The sequence below is a fragment of the Neolamprologus multifasciatus genome, chromosome 18 (genome assembly GCF_963576455.1).
Source record: "Neolamprologus multifasciatus chromosome 18, fNeoMul1.2, whole genome shotgun sequence".
NCBI classification, from domain to species: Eukaryota; Metazoa; Chordata; class Actinopteri; order Cichliformes; family Cichlidae; genus Neolamprologus; species Neolamprologus multifasciatus.
Window position 1 is genome coordinate 442,236 of NC_140456.1, and position 15,265 is coordinate 457,500.

The 15,265-nt window shown below is 49.6% G+C and overlaps 3 protein-coding genes across 7 annotated transcripts in view; 2 read left to right on the forward strand and 1 right to left on the reverse strand.

The window, feature by feature from the left end:
* LOC146496867 (uncharacterized) overlaps nt 1-15,265 on the forward strand; it is a 93,903-nt gene that overhangs the window by 29,253 nt on the left and 49,385 nt on the right. The gene's annotated exons all lie outside the window — the stretch shown is intronic.
* Nucleotides 723-8,838, reverse strand: LOC146496871 (erythroferrone). Its single transcript, XM_085140946.1, has 8 exons — nt 8,349-8,838; nt 8,072-8,188; nt 7,703-7,817; nt 5,320-5,447; nt 4,772-4,883; nt 3,001-3,082; nt 2,807-2,885; nt 723-1,939 (listed from the first exon to the last, which is right to left on the reverse strand). The coding sequence occupies exons 1-8, from the start codon at nt 8,526-8,528 to the stop codon at nt 1,841-1,843; spliced, it is 912 nt and encodes a 303-aa protein (XP_084997072.1). The 5' UTR covers nt 8,529-8,838; the 3' UTR covers nt 723-1,840.
* Nucleotides 13,003-15,265, forward strand: part of mfn1a (mitofusin 1a) — a 14,314-nt gene continuing 12,051 nt past the window's right edge. For 4 of the 5 annotated variants that reach the window (XM_085140660.1, XM_085140661.1, XM_085140659.1 and 1 more), the window contains exons 1-3: nt 13,004-13,127; nt 13,272-13,391; nt 13,762-13,897. In XM_085140660.1, the coding sequence (XP_084996786.1) occupies nt 13,277-13,391; nt 13,762-13,897 (251 nt within the window). In that variant the 5' untranslated portion in view covers nt 13,004-13,127; nt 13,272-13,276. Of the gene's footprint in view, nt 13,128-13,271; nt 13,392-13,761; nt 13,898-15,265 lie in introns of all 5 variants that reach the window. The other variant, XM_085140664.1, reaches the window with a different exon arrangement.

Here is a 15,265-nt window from a genome sequence, read left to right on the forward strand (position 1 = left end):
AGGAACATCTGGAAACATCAGCTTCATGTTTCAGCATGACCGCGATCCAAACAAACTGCAGGGCTTTACAACCTGGACAGAAACACGCAGGGGAACTCTGTCAGGCTGGAGCAGAGTGGGATCATCCTGATCCTGAGAACTGTTCCTGCAGATGCTCGCAGAGCTGACGGAGCTGAAGCTGCTTGCAGCAACTCTACAAACTTTTGGCCTTTTCTCCTGAATTCACGTGCATGTCTGCACATGTTTCCACTGTCTGAGCGTTTGAGGAGGAGCTGGTGTTTATAGGAAGCTGCAGTCAGAGAAGGCTCGGCTGGAGCGTCAGAGGTGGAAGCGTCAGCGCGATGCAGGAGAACATCGCTCAGCACGCCGGCTTCATTTTCACCACTGATCGAATCCCAGTTGGTGCGCAGCGGGCCGTGCTGCCGGGGCTGCTTTTGAAAACGTTTTTAGAGCTTAGATAGAAATAAAACACCTGGTTTTCATGTGTGACGTGGATGCAGGCTGTCAGTCACTCTCACTGCCGCTTTGTCACATCTGTGACACTGCTCATCAGCCAATCACACGGCAGCACGGCCTGCTGTGAGACCAGGATGATGAGGAAAGCTGGTTTGAGTGAAGGCTGATCTCTTTGAAGTTTACAGGAGAAATATGGCAATATTATCAGTCCTGTAAATGCTTTTTATATAAGCACTAAAATAAAGTTTACACCTCTTTACAGATCAGTAAGAAATGCTGACAGCAGCAGAGAAACTTTTATTTTTCACTGAGAGAATAAATATCAAAAGAAAGTGAAAACCAATGATGGAGTCGGCCTGTACAGGTAAACACAAGTTTGTCCTCAGATGACTTCGTATGAAATAATCGTCATCAGTGTGGCGAGTGGCCGTCACAGCTGCAGTTCCTTTGATGACCAGCAGGCGGTGACCTGAAGCGACAGCGAGCGCCAGCGCTGCAGCGTGGATGGAAAACTGAGGCCGAGCCAGCGGAGCACAGGCTCCTCAGTGTCAGCGAGGGTGGAAACACTGTGGAAACTTACTGTGACGCTTATTTTAGAAATGTGCTCTTTTCCACACACAGTGCTGCTTTCTTTTAACGTCCTGCAGACACAGACCTGCTGCAGGGCCTGAAGGCCACAGCAGCACATGCATAGGAGTTATACATGAGCAGATCTGACCTTCAACCCGCTAACAAGGCGCCGCCTGTGAAACCGGCAGCGCTGCAGTCATTTGATGGAGCCGTTAGACTCCTTGGTGGACATGTTTACCTTAAAGCGGGCACTAGTAGTGGGTTAATATTCTCATCGCTGTAGTAAGAAGATTGTTTCCATCTGCTTTCATTTCCATTCGCACGCCTGGCTGAGTTCTGGGACCTCTGAGAGCAATTGAAGCTCCCTACAAAAAAAGGAGGCGCTATGGTGGAGGTGGGTTGCAAAGCAGCTTGCAGGTGCACAGATTAAGCTACATTTGTTTTTGTCATTTTTGTCTTTTAGCCAACAGTGAAGATGCAGAGCAGGTGTAGCTGTCACAGGGATGGAGACGCCACCGAGGACAGATGTTGATGGTCACATGACTGAACTATAAGTGTGACCCGTTTTCATTGAAGAAAATGACTTCAGCGAAGTTCTCACTGAAATGACTCAAAGCTTTGTTTGTTTGAAGGTTTCCAGGCGTGTTTGAGTCCGACTGTGGTCGCTCCATCGGTGGATGCAGGAAGGTTGGAGTAGGTGGAGGTCCACAAAACAGCAGCGCTCCCATTCAGGTAAGAGGGTGAAGACGACGATGATGATGCTCAGGTGAACCTCACAGAGGAGTCTGTCTGCTGATGGCAGCGGTCATGTGACTCAGACTCCCAGCAGGATCCCAGAGAACAGAGAGTCCTGGAGGATGCTGATGGCCGAGCCCGTGGCGTTATCCACAAACACCGACACGTACTCTCCCGCCTGCACGCGCACACACACACACACACACACACACACACACACACACACACACACACAATTAATGCAGACAAATATATAAAAGCTTCTGTTTAAAAATAAAATACAGTGACATCAGCATCGTGCAGCTTCAGTTTGTCCTGTGAATCCATTCATGTTGCAGCACATTTGTTCAGGTAACACCTGCCGCCTGCTCACCTGAGCTGCAGGATCAGTGAAACCTCTCAGCACCACATGCAGGAGGAGCACTGATATGCTCACAGCTGCATGCATGCTACTCTGACTCCTTCCTGGTGAGACATGCCGAGGATCCCGGGATCACGTGCTTTCTCTGTTTACACAGCGTTTTCACTCTAATGCTGCTCGGGGAGGTTCAGGACTGACAAGCTCGGAGCCAGATCCATCTCACCTGCACAGACCCTGGAGCACGCCGTGTGCATGAATGACCACGCCACTGTTTCTATTGAAGCGGCGCTAACAGAATGAAAACAGGTTTGCTCTGTATTTACATCTGGAGCATCTCCAGCTGTGCACCAGAGGCATTAATGTGCAGCTGCAATAAGACGCACCTGGACTATAACATCAAGTCTTCTCTGGAGTGTTTCACGTGCTCCGACTTGCTGAGTCGTGCAGAAATCGTGTTTTACTTGTTGCTCGAGGTTTCATGTGGTCGTTAAAGAATCCAGGTGATCTGACCGTGTGACATGATTTGGACATCGTCCATCTTTTTATGCAGGATTCTCAGAGTAGTGCGTCCTCCCCTCACATAATATCTCTGTTAAAGGTGTTGCATTGCTTCCTGTAAACGCCTGTCTGTGCTGTGCTGTGTGGTGTGTTTTGGTGTAGGGCGACGCTCTGATGCTGTCCTACCTGCAGGTACAGCGTTCCTGTTAGCAACATGCTGAACGTTCCTCCGGCAGCTGCCACGCCCATCACCGACTCCACAGAGCTGCACAAGAAACAGCAAAAAGCATCCAATCAGTGCCATGGGCGGGGCTAACATCGCCAGTGTGTGCAGTAGATTATTTTATAATGATAACAGCTGTCAGAGGACGGGCACTCACAGGTTGCTCTGGCAGAGCGACTCGATGCAGATGGCTGCTTTCACGCTGTCTCTGAGTCGCACCTGCACTCGGTCACCAGACTCTGTCACACACACACATCAGAGTTACAAGCTGCATCCTGCTGCATCCTGCTGCTAACCGGCTCCTTCCTCTTATTCAAGTTCCTTAATTCATCAGTTTTCTGTCTCAAACACAATAAAATGAATGAAATTTGGTGTAAATATAATTATGATCAGGGTGGATCTACAGGGGTGGTGCCCCATGCCACCCCTCAGATCCACCCCGATCATGATGTGGCCGATCGGCCTGGAGCTGAGTCCGTCTCGATGTTTGTGCTCGTTGGTGTTGGGCAGAAACAGAATACGTGTACCAGCGTGACGTAATTAAAATACAAAATATGAGTAACTGTATTTGTTACAGTTACCGTTTAAAAAGGTGAATACAGCTACTTTGTTGAAATATATGGATTAATGTTTCATACGTTAGGCTATGCCCTCTCTAATGTCAGCGTCCTGTTGATGTTGGTGGGACCCGGAGCCAGCACAGTAGAGCCAGCAGTGCACGGGCAGGAACGCATTTCTGGGATGAAATCTGAGCGTGCAATGCAAACTGTGTCAGCAACCGAGCTGCTCTCAGCGTCAAAGACTCCAACCTAAAGAAACATCTGGAAGTATGTTCTGTTTAAAAACTAACATTAGCCGACTGCAGCTAGCTTGTTTTAGCTGTGGTAGCTACCTGGGTCATGTTCAGTATCTGTGATGTGCTGTTGCTATTACTGAAGGCTACTCACCACCGAGCTAACACTGTTAGCTGGCGTTAGCTCAGGTTAGCAGACAGAAAGATGACTGATACAGAAATTTACTATGAAGGCAATAGCAGAATGCTACAGGTATAGCTCTAAAGCATGTAGCATCATGGGCAGTGTAGTCCGTGCTGCAGGTAGAATGGACTGCCATACCCGTTATGTGTCTGTGAGCGAGGGAGGGAGAAAAAGGAAAAGTACGAGCTGTCATCGAGCAGAAACGGGAGCTGGAAGCATGTAAATATAATAATAACCACTGCAGCCAAGAAGAGAGCCTGACGAGCCCAGTTGTAAGTAAGCTATTAAGACTCGACTGTACACCGTGTTCGTGTTTTCCTCCAAAAACAATAAGTTCTGTTGGAGCAGCCTTTCAACGCCTCTCTCTGTCTCTGCTAGCAAAGTTGACCCAGACAACAAAGTAAAGCTAGTTTTCAGCTACGAGCCCGACGTACTGCAAAAAGTGCAGCCTTACCTAATGTCCACCTACTGTTACTCATTTATATGAAGATTTAAACATCTAGCTGGTGTTGGTGTGGAGAGTAACCTTCAGTAATAAATCACAGCAATAGTACATTCATGTAGTTGTAAACAGCATGATAATATATTAAGTAATCCAAAGTATTCAGAATACGTTACTCTCATTGAGTAACGTAACGGAATACGTTACAGAATACATTTTGAGGCATGTAATCTGTAATCTGTAATGGAATACATTTTAAAAGTAACCTTCCCAACACTGGCGCTGGTAGGCTCGTCAGTGACCTGCTGCACACCTTAACCCGCTGCTTCCTGCTCTGATGGGACCATTATTTCAAAACGTTTCATTGAGTCACTGAGACCACGAACTCATCAGAGACCAGCAGGAGGCTCGTTTTCTCAGAAACGTCAGAGTCGCCCCCTACGGGTCATTAGAGACAATACTGGGTCCATCTTTAGTATACAGTCTGTGTAGAGTAATAAAACACTAACCAATGAGGAGGCTGGCAGTGAGCTGGTAGAAGCCAGAGACGGGCGCTGTGTACCGGCCAGTGCTGCTGTTGAAGCTCCGCCCTCTCTGGAGGCTCTGCTCAGAGTCTGAGGGCTACAGGAGTCAAAGGTCAAAAACAAGAGGGTCGAAGGTCAAAACCAAGAGGATCAAATTGTTTCACAGAATCCTCTGGAATAAAGACATAAATCTGTGTGTGATTGTGTGTTTAAGTGTGTGTGTGTGTGTGTGTGTGTGTGTGTGTGTGAGAGTGTGAGAGTGAGTGTGTGTGTGTAAGTGTGAGAGTGTGTGTGTGTGTCTGTGTGTAAGTGTGAGTGTGTGAGAGTGTGTGTGTGTCTGTCTGTGTGTGTGTGTGTGTGAGAGTGAGTGTGTGTGTGAGAGTGTGAGAGTGAGTGTGTGTGTGAGAGTGTGAGAGTGAGTGTGTGTGTGTAAGTGTGAGAGTGTGTGTGTGTGTCTGTGTGTAAGTGTGAGAGTGTGAGAGTGAGTGTGTGTGTAAGTGTGATTGAGTGAGTGTGTGAGTGTGGGGGGTTACCTTGCTAAACGGCTGCAGCTCCAGCAGGCTGCGGCGTGGGACGGTGATGGACTGTAGGAGGCGACTGAAGAAGGAGGTGGAGACGCGAGGAGGACGATCACACGGCAAACGCACGCCTGCAGCCATGTCTGCGAGGAGGAGAGAAGGAGACACGGACGGGAAGAGGTTTCTGAAAAATGACTTCATACAGAAAATAACTGAATGTGTGTGTGTGTGTGTGTGTCTGTGTGTGTGTGTGTGTGTGTCTGTGTGTGTGTGTGTCTGTGTGTGTGATTGTGTGTGTCTGTGTGTGTGTGTGTCTGTGTGTGTGATTGTGTGAGACTGTGTGTGTGTCTGTGTGTGTGTGTGTGTGTGTGTCTGTGTGTGTCTGTGTGTGTGTGTGTGTGTCTGTGTGTGTGTGTGTGTGTGTCTGTGTGTGTGTGTGTCTGTGTGTGTGATTGTGTGAGACTGTGTGTGTGTCTGTGTGTGTGTGTGTGTGTCTGTGTGTGTGTGTGTGTCTGTGTGTGTCTGTGTGTGTGTGTGTGTGTGTCTGTGTGTGTGTCTGTGTGTGTGTGATTGTGTGAGACTGTGTGTGTGTGTCTGTGTGTGTGTCTGCCTGTGTGTGTGTGTGTGTCTGTGTGTGTGTGTCTGTGTGTGTGTGTGTGTGTGTGTGTGTGTGTGTGTCTGTCTGTGTGTGTGTGTGTGTGTCTGTGTGTGTGTCTGCTGTGAGGTATCTGTGCTAACAGAATGTCCAAAAAGGCTGATCAATAGCGTTGGTGCACAGGGACATTTGAGGATTCTGATTGGTTGTTACCTACTACAGGTGGAAGTGCTGATGCACCTGACTGATCAGGTGAGTTTAGGCTGAGTTTAAACGCTATGTGCAGGTAACGCTGCATGAAGACGAGTGGAACCGTCACTCAGGCTCCACGTGGGACAGACAGACACAGTCAGCCGTGAGCTGGAGCACACGTGAACGTCTACATCCATAAAAAGCTCTTTGTTCTGGTCACGTTTGGCACACTGGACTGAAAAAATCTGCCCTGTGGAAACAGTCAGTAATCCTCCCAAATACAAACACACAGAAGAAAACCTGATGACACACACACACACACACACACACACACACACACACACACAACGTAACAAAGACACACCATCAGTCAGCAGGAATGTCAGGAATCTTGCAGCTGAGCCAAGTCACATCCACACTCCACAAAATTACCCCTATTAAGGACTCAGACAGGCTGCCTCCACACACACACACACACACACACACACACACACACACACACACAGTATTTATATAACCTACATAGAGAAAACAGTGAAAATGAGAAGCTGCAGCAGAGTCTGGGAGCGCTGTTCAGGGTGGAATAAGCTGAGACTGAGCGCGCACTGATGTTTGGTTGTCATGACGCTGAGTTTTGATTATTTAATAAAAATAAACATGATGTCGTGTTTCATGTTCACATGTTCAGTAAAGAGGAGGCCTCAGCACAGTCAAACACATGCATGTTCATGTGCGTGGTCCCTGTGACAGCAGTCACAGTGATTCCATCATCCATCATCCATCCATCCATCATCCATCCATCCATCCATCTATCATCCATCATCCATCATCCATCCATCATCCATCCATCCATCCATCCATCCATCATCCATCATCCATCCATCATCCATCCATCCATCATCCATCATCCATCCTCTCCACCTTGTCAGGTTCAGGGTTTGGGGGCGCTGGACGTTTTTGACAGGTGGTTGAAGCCTCAGTGTTCACATTTCGGGCGCAATCGTGCCGTTTTTCTGGAGCCACGTGACCTCATTTGGATGAGGGGGGAGTGGCAGTAACTCAGACTCAGATACCTGCTAATCAGTGCTCAGTAACAGCCAATCAAAATCCCAGAATTTCACTCAGGTGGATGTTGCTCATCTGTGAGGCCACGCCCCTAATAATGCAAACTTCAAACAGGTGAGCTATAAAAACGTCCTCCAGCAGCCAGCCCAGGCTCTGTAACCATGTGTAGGTCTGCTGTATTTTTATCATGGATCACTGCTGCCTCTGCTGGACCACTGAGGAACTGCTAACTGCAACTGTGGTTCAGGGGTTGGGAAGCTCATCTGTAACCGGAAGGTTGCCGGTTCAATCCCCCAGCTCTCCTGGTTGTTGTGTCCTTGGGCAAGACACTTTACCCTACCGCCTACTGGTGTTGGCCAAAGGGGCCAAGGTGCGATATGGCAGCCTCGCTTCTGTCAGTGCCCCAGGGCAGCTGTGGCTACACCTGTAGCTGCCTCCACCAGTGTGTGGATGTGAGAGTGAATGAATAGTGGCATTGTAAAGCACTTTATAAATGCTATTATTATTATTATTTTAATTCCGTGCTGACGTGTTTGGAGCTCTCACCTTTTAGCTTCACCTTCAGCTCCTGGATCAGCTCCTGTTGTTGGGGCAGGAGGGCTGCAGGTGGACCAGGAGGCCCCTGAGGTCCTGGAGGGCCTGGAGGGCCTGGAAGACCATGCTGCAGGACACACAAACAGCAGTCAGGTACATGTGTCAGGAGGCAACGTGTTAGGAGCACTTATATTTAATAAGTCCAGCAGCAGAATGTGTGCTCACAAAGACGTCTGTGAATAATGAGCTTCATGTTCAAACACTCATCAGGTAATGATCAGAACTGTAGCTGCTCTCATATCTGAGCCACCGCATCTTTAAACTGGGCGCAGTTCCCCTGCAGGAGAGCTTTCAACTGTGGGTTTTGGAGGTGTTTCTGACCTTGGAGGTTCTCCGGGGCCCTTTGCTTCTGCGGTTGTCCCCTCTGTTGGAGTTCCTTCTGAAGATGAGCCAGGAGCTGTGAGGAGACACTCTGCCCGACTCAGAGGAGGTCAGCTCCTGGAGGACACAAACCACACACACTGATTCATCAGCGCCATCTACACCACGTTGGCCCGCCTCAGCAAACCCTCGCCGTTCACGTGGAGCTCTGTGTGCTTTGTTCAAACGTCAGTTAGCTGATGGATCATCAGGCTGATCTCAGGTCAGTTAAACTCACCTGCAGCTCTCCACTGACGGCCTCCTCGTCCTCCAGGATCTCCTGACTCTCCTCGCTCTCCACCTCATCAACGCTGGCAGCCTTCGTCACCATCATCATCATTGTGAGGAGCAGAGGGAGCAGCAGCAGCCCTCTGGCTCCTCCTGGAGCGCTCTTCCTTTGGGATAACCTGGCCAGCATGCTGTGTGTGGACGGTGCTCAGGTGGGTACAGGTCTAAGAAGTTCCCATGATGCACCTCTGTGAGCCACTCTGGGATCAGCGTGCAGGGATTTCCTGCTGAGCTTTGCTGGTTTTCCCGTTGTCTGTGAGCTGGAGTAAGTCAGCGTCTGTGTGGGAGAAACCTCCTCCTGGTGGTTCGGGTGCTCCTCCTCCTCTCTGACGCTGCAGATGAGTGATGGCGTCTCTCCTGTAGGCCAGCGTTTGCGTTCTGCTCCCTCTGCTGCTGCCTCTGCTCTTTATCTGCCTCCCTGACTCCTCCTCCACCTCCTCCTCCTCCCGCCCCTCCTCCTTCCTCCGTATCTCTCAGTGGATCTGAAGCTGTCAGTGTCTGTCTGCACTCGTTTCCTGAGCGTCTCCCCAGCGTCTCTCTGTCTCTCTGTTTTATCTCCTCTCCCATCGTTTGTCTTTCTCTGCTGCGTTTTTCTCCTCCTCCTCCTCCTCCTCCTCCACATCAGCCCTGCTCCTGGGTCCTAATGTTTCCAGCCACAGCAAGCCATCTCATATACGATCATACGCATGCATATGTGCCACAGATGAAGCTCTGCTGACGGCATTACACCAGGTGTGCAGACGCACCTGTGCCACACAGGGAGGGAGGGGAGGAAACCATGGAAACGTCCCACAGTGATCCATCATCACGTGGCCCCGCTGCTGATGACAAAACATTAGTAACGTGTGCCACACACTTTGTTAGGATGGCTGCGGTACGATGATACTTCCTGCCACACCGCAGACGCTTCAGGGACATGAGACAGATGTCACGGAGTCGCCTCAGCCTCCAGATATCGCCACGGTGACAGGCGTCATCGATCTGCTGCCGCCGTCTCAGCGAGTGAAGCCACAGCAGAGCATGAACATCTCAGTCAGTCAGCAGCAGAACCACACAAACACACAAACACACAAACTCACACAAACACGTCGCTGCATCATTTAGATCTCGGGTGTCAAACATAAGGCCTGGGGCCTGCTCTGAGCCCGCCAAAGGCTCCACTCTGCCCCACTTGGAAAATGTGAAGCTGGACTTCTAATACTCTGTATTTCAAACACAGAACGACTTCCTGCTTCTCACCACTTCTTAAAGCGGCTGCACAGAAAAAGGACACTTTGTGAAACTCTGTCATGACTCCAGCACGCCGCGGCGCCCAGCTGCCGGCACTTTCGTGGTGATTTTACACGCTCACTTCTCATATTTTAGGTCCACAGTGGAGCTGACAGCAGCAGCTTCTTCCAAAGCTGAGACTGCAGGTGTTACACGTGTGCTGCAGGTGTGCGCTCACACATGACGCCGCCGCTGTGGCTCTGCTGTTTAACATTTGTTAGGAATCCTGGACCTGCTCCGGAGGTCAGGACGGAGGACGGAAACGCCGGCGTGGGTTTGACGTCATGCGCTCTCTCTCAGGGAAACCCTCCCTGTAGGAAGAGCATTAAACTGTTTCCTCTCCTCCTCCTCCTCCTCCTCCTCCTCCTCCTCCTCCTCCTCCTCATCATCATCATCATCATCATCATCATCATCATCATCTGAAGCTCTTTTCATGATCAGACTCATTACAGCATCAGGAGGAGGAGGGGCCTGATTGTTGTTTACAGACACTTTGTGATCGTCAGGCTCGGCGCCGCAGGCCGACCGTCAGGATCAGAGTGTGATGGCCGGGCTGGGCGGTGAGATCGAGCCCCGCCCAACTGCCCCTCAGATAAGGTGGGTGTGGTCTTCACTCTAACTGGGTGATGAAAGTTTGTTTGGACGTTGAAGTGATGAAACGTTTCCTCTGAATCTGACTGAGGCTGATAGAAACACACACACACAGTCTCACACACACACAGACACACACACAGTCTCACACACGCACACACACACACACAGAGACTCCTCGTGCCTATGGTACGACAACTTTTCTCCGTGCCCCTGGTACACTGCGCAGAAACACTTTGCCACACACACACACACACAGAGACACACAGTGACACACACACAGTCTCACACACACACAGACACACACACACAGGCACACACACACACACACACAGTCTCACACACACACACACACACAGACACACACACAGTCTCACACACAGACACACAGACACACACACACACAGACACACACACAGTCTCACACACACACATAGACACACACACACACACAGACACACACACAGTCTCACACACACACACACAGTCTCACACACACAGACACACACACACACACAGACACACACACAGTCTCACACACACACACACACACAGACACACACACAGTCTCACACACACACACACACACACACACAGACACACACACAGTCTCACACACACACACACACACACACAGACACACAGACACACACACAGTCTCACACACACACAGACACACACACACACAGTCTCACACACACACACACACAGACACACACAGACACACACACACACACACACAGTCTCACAGACACACACACACACACAGACACACACAGACACACACACAGACACACACAGTCTCACAGACACACACACACACACAGACACACACAGACACACACACACAGTCTCACAGACACACACACACAGACACACACACACACACAGACACACACAGACACACACTCACAGTCTCACACACACACAGACACACACACACACACACACACACACACAGACACACACACACAGACACACACACACAGTCTCACACACACACACACAGACACACACACAGACACACACACACACACAGACACACACACACACACACACAGTCTCACAGACACACACACACACACAGACACACACAGACACACACACAGACACACACACACAGACACACACACACAGTCTCACAGACACACACACACACACAGACACACACACACAGTCTCACAGACACACACACACACACAGACACACACACACAGTCTCACAGACACACACACACACACAGACACACACAGACACACACACAGACACACACACACAGACACACACACACAGTCTCACACACACACACACAGACACACACACAGACACACACACACACACAGACACACACACACACACACACAGTCTCACAGACACACACACACACACAGACACACACAGACACACACACAGACACACACACACACACAGTCTCACACACACACACACACACACACACAGACACACACAGACACACACACACAGTCTCACACACACACACAGACACACACACAGACACACACACACACAGACACACACACACACACACAGACACACACACACAGACACACACGCACACACAGTCTCACACACACAGACACACACAGTCTCACACACACAGACACACACAGACACACACAGTCTCACACACACACACAGACACACACAGACACACAGACACACACAGTCTCACACACACACACAGACACACACAGACACACACACATACAGACACACAGACACACAGACACACACAGTCTCACACACACACACAGACACACACAGACACACACACACACACACAGACACACACACAGACACACACAGACACACACACATACAGACACACACACACACACACACACACACACAGACACACACACACACACACACAGACACACACACACACAGACACACACAGACACACACGCACACACAGTCACACACACACAGACACACACACACACACACACAGACACACACACACACACACACAGACACACACACAGACACACACGCACACACAGTCACACACACACAGACACACACGCACACACACACAGACACACACACATACAGATACATAAAATGTAAGAATGATTTAAAAGCTTGTTCTGAAGCACTGCAGGTCCTCTAACGTCCAGCGGGGGCAGCAGTGAGTCAGTCCCCATAGAGTCCCGTGTTAAAACATTAAACAAACATGTTCACAGCCAGATGCACAAACTGTTCGGTCTCTGTGGATCATTTCTCCCTTCATATCACCTGTATGGGGGAGAACCTATCCAAAACCCACCAGTTTAAAGCTTGCATTATTAGGGGCGTGGCCTCTGGACTGCGTTTGTGCTGTTATTAGCGTGGCTGCTGTGTGATTCTCTGCAGTAGTGGGGCTCATGTTTTAAATTAGCACGTATCTCTGTGATGCTCCCAAACAGTCTGCACGAACCAGGCTGGCAAGGATCAGCTGTCATAACTCCACCCTCTCGTCTAAATATGGTCACTAAAGGAAGCAAAGCCCAGCATGCAGCTGAGGGTCACTGAGCCTTCAGGACCCCCAGTTTGGCTTCAGATAAATTATTTTAAAGGTGATTTTAGAGAAAATATGAACTACAAAATGACGTTAGCAGGAGCAAAGTGATGAAATAAGACACCTGAGAGAGTGAGCAGGTGGCTGCAGGTATGCCTGGTGAAGCAGCTCTAATCCTGCTAAGAGGATCAGTCTGCAGAGTGTAAGCTGGCTTTGCGTGCTGAGGATCAGCGTCGCGGGTCTGATGAGTGGAACTGAGGCATAATGGGAGCAGGCGCCGACTCGACGGGGACGAACCCCCCAAAACACCCCTGACCTCTGAACCCGAGACACACAGCGAGCACGGTAAGTGTGTGTGTGTGTGAGAGTGTGTGTGTGAGAGAGTGTGTGTTTGTCTGTGTGTCTGTGTGTGTGCGTTACTGATATCACAGAGAAATCTGTTGAAGGAACCAATCACATGTGTGTGTGCGTGTGTGTGTGCGTGTGTAGGTATCATGGATGCCGTAGATCCATCTCCTCTGCGACGTTTCGTCATTGCAAAACATTCGATCACCTCCATCTTTGACCAGCTGCTGGACTTTGTGAAGGATGGCTGCTCCTTTGTGGATGGTGAGAAACACACACACACACACACACTCAGAGCTGTAGGTGCTGCCATACAAACCGGTCTGCATGCTTCCTGGAGCCGTTCTCAGCATCAGGTCTGAAATGGGGACGAGCGTGTGCTGCCCACAGATGCAGAGCCTGCTACCTCGCTGCTGACCAGCACGCACCTCCTGCTCTGTCTTTAAATAAAGTCTGGCTTCTCTCTGTGTCTGATGCTGCAGTGGCCACAGAGCGGACGCCAAAGTTCATGCCGTACAGTACGCAAGTAGCTTTTGATGCCCTGACATCAGGAACATCTGAAGCTCCTCTCAGGAAAACTCGCTGTCATTTTCATTGTCAGTTTACTCGCTGTGTTTGTTTGCCGTGATGTCAGAGGCGTGGCGCAGCGAGGACCTGGGTCAGGTGGCCGTGGAGGAGCAGAGTCTGGAGATGCAGAGCTGTGCCATCAAGCTGACGACCATCAGAGACGTCCTGCTCAGGAGACACATGAAGGTGGCGTTTTTTGGCAGGTGAGCAGTTTACAGAAACTGCAGAATATAGGCGGGTGAGCCTGCACACAGTAGAAAACACTGATGCAGCTTCTAGGTTGGAGAAATGAAGCCAAGGTGCTGCATTCTACCTGAAGGCCACCAGATGGAGACAGCTACTAGTTATTTGCAAAGTGTGACTCTGCCCACATTATATCACTTCACAAAAAGTTTCAGTAACAGCAGAGTATAGCAGTGAAAAGGAGCTAATGAGGGCTAACAGGCGCTAATAGGCACTAACAGGCGCTAACAGGGGCTAACGGGCGCTAACAGGCGCTAACAGGCGCTAACGGGGGCTAACGGGTGCTAACAGGCGCTAACAGCCGCTAACAGGGGCTAACGGGCGCTAACAGGCGCTAATGGGCGCTAACGGGTGCTAACGGGGGCTAACGGGTGCTAACGGGGGCTAACAGGAGCTAACGGGGGCTAACAGGAGCTAACGGGGGCTAACAGGCACTAACTGTTAGCAGTGACCGTGGTCCACTTGATCCAGTGACTACACAGACTGAAGTTTGTTTTATTGACCCAAAATACTGACAAGCATTCAAACATTTTCATATCTTGCCCAGTATCAACTGAGGGTTGTTGATAACATAAATATATCGTGTTGCGTGATGTTGGGGAGAATGCCATCGTTACTCTCAGCAGCATTAGTAAACACACTCAAAGGGCCTAAGCTAACATTCATCTTCAGCCTTGCCGTGCCCAGTTTCTCCACATAATGAGTAAGAAGCTTGTACTTCCTCTGAGAGAGAAAATACACTTGTTTGTTTACTCATAGTTGCCGCAGTTTATCTCGTCTACATGATGCTCAGTTGGTTTTTTATCATGTCCAAAATGGCCGTCAAGTTACTGTCATGTGCCAAGGAGTCACATGTCTGCAAACAATGGATAATATATCGAGTGCAGGAGAGAGTATGAGCATGCAGCGTTTAAAGCGTGGAAGTACTGACCTTACTTTGAGTTTGATTCCATAAAAAGTGACAAAGACATTAGTGTCCGTTGTGCGTGGGAAGAAAACTTCTTTTTACAGCGAAAAAACCCTAAACTTCCGAGGAAGCACTGAGTAGCTACGACGTAATGGGAAACTCACAGAGAAACTTCCGTATCCTTCCACTGACCGCTGCGGCACACCTGCAGCCTCCGCCTACCCCACTCCTGCTTTACAGGTGAAAATAGAGCAACAGGACCGCTAGTCTTTGACTTTATTTATTTTCTGCTGTGTTTCACTTGCATCTATTTGAAAGACTGAGCGTAAACACACAAAATATTTTATTTTATGTGCTGGAATGTGCAGAAAATAGTTTTAAATGTTAAACTAATTTCTTCCAGTCAGAGAATGTTGCAGAT

What these genes read in the sequence shown, in the direction of transcription:
- LOC146496871 (XM_085140946.1), bottom strand. Translation starts at nt 8,528, where the DNA reads ATGCTGGCCAGGTTATCCCAAAGGAAGAGCGCTCCAGGAGGAGCCAGA. An exon ending in CCGTCAGTGGAGAGCTGCAG is followed by an intron (nt 8,189 to 8,348) that starts GTGAGTTTAACT and finishes TGTGTCCTCCAG; the next exon opens with GAGCTGACCTCCTCTGAGTC. An exon ending in CACTGCCAGCCTCCTCATTG is followed by an intron (nt 3,083 to 4,771) that starts GTTAGTGTTTTA and finishes TGTGTGTGACAG; the next exon opens with AGTCTGGTGACCGAGTGCAG.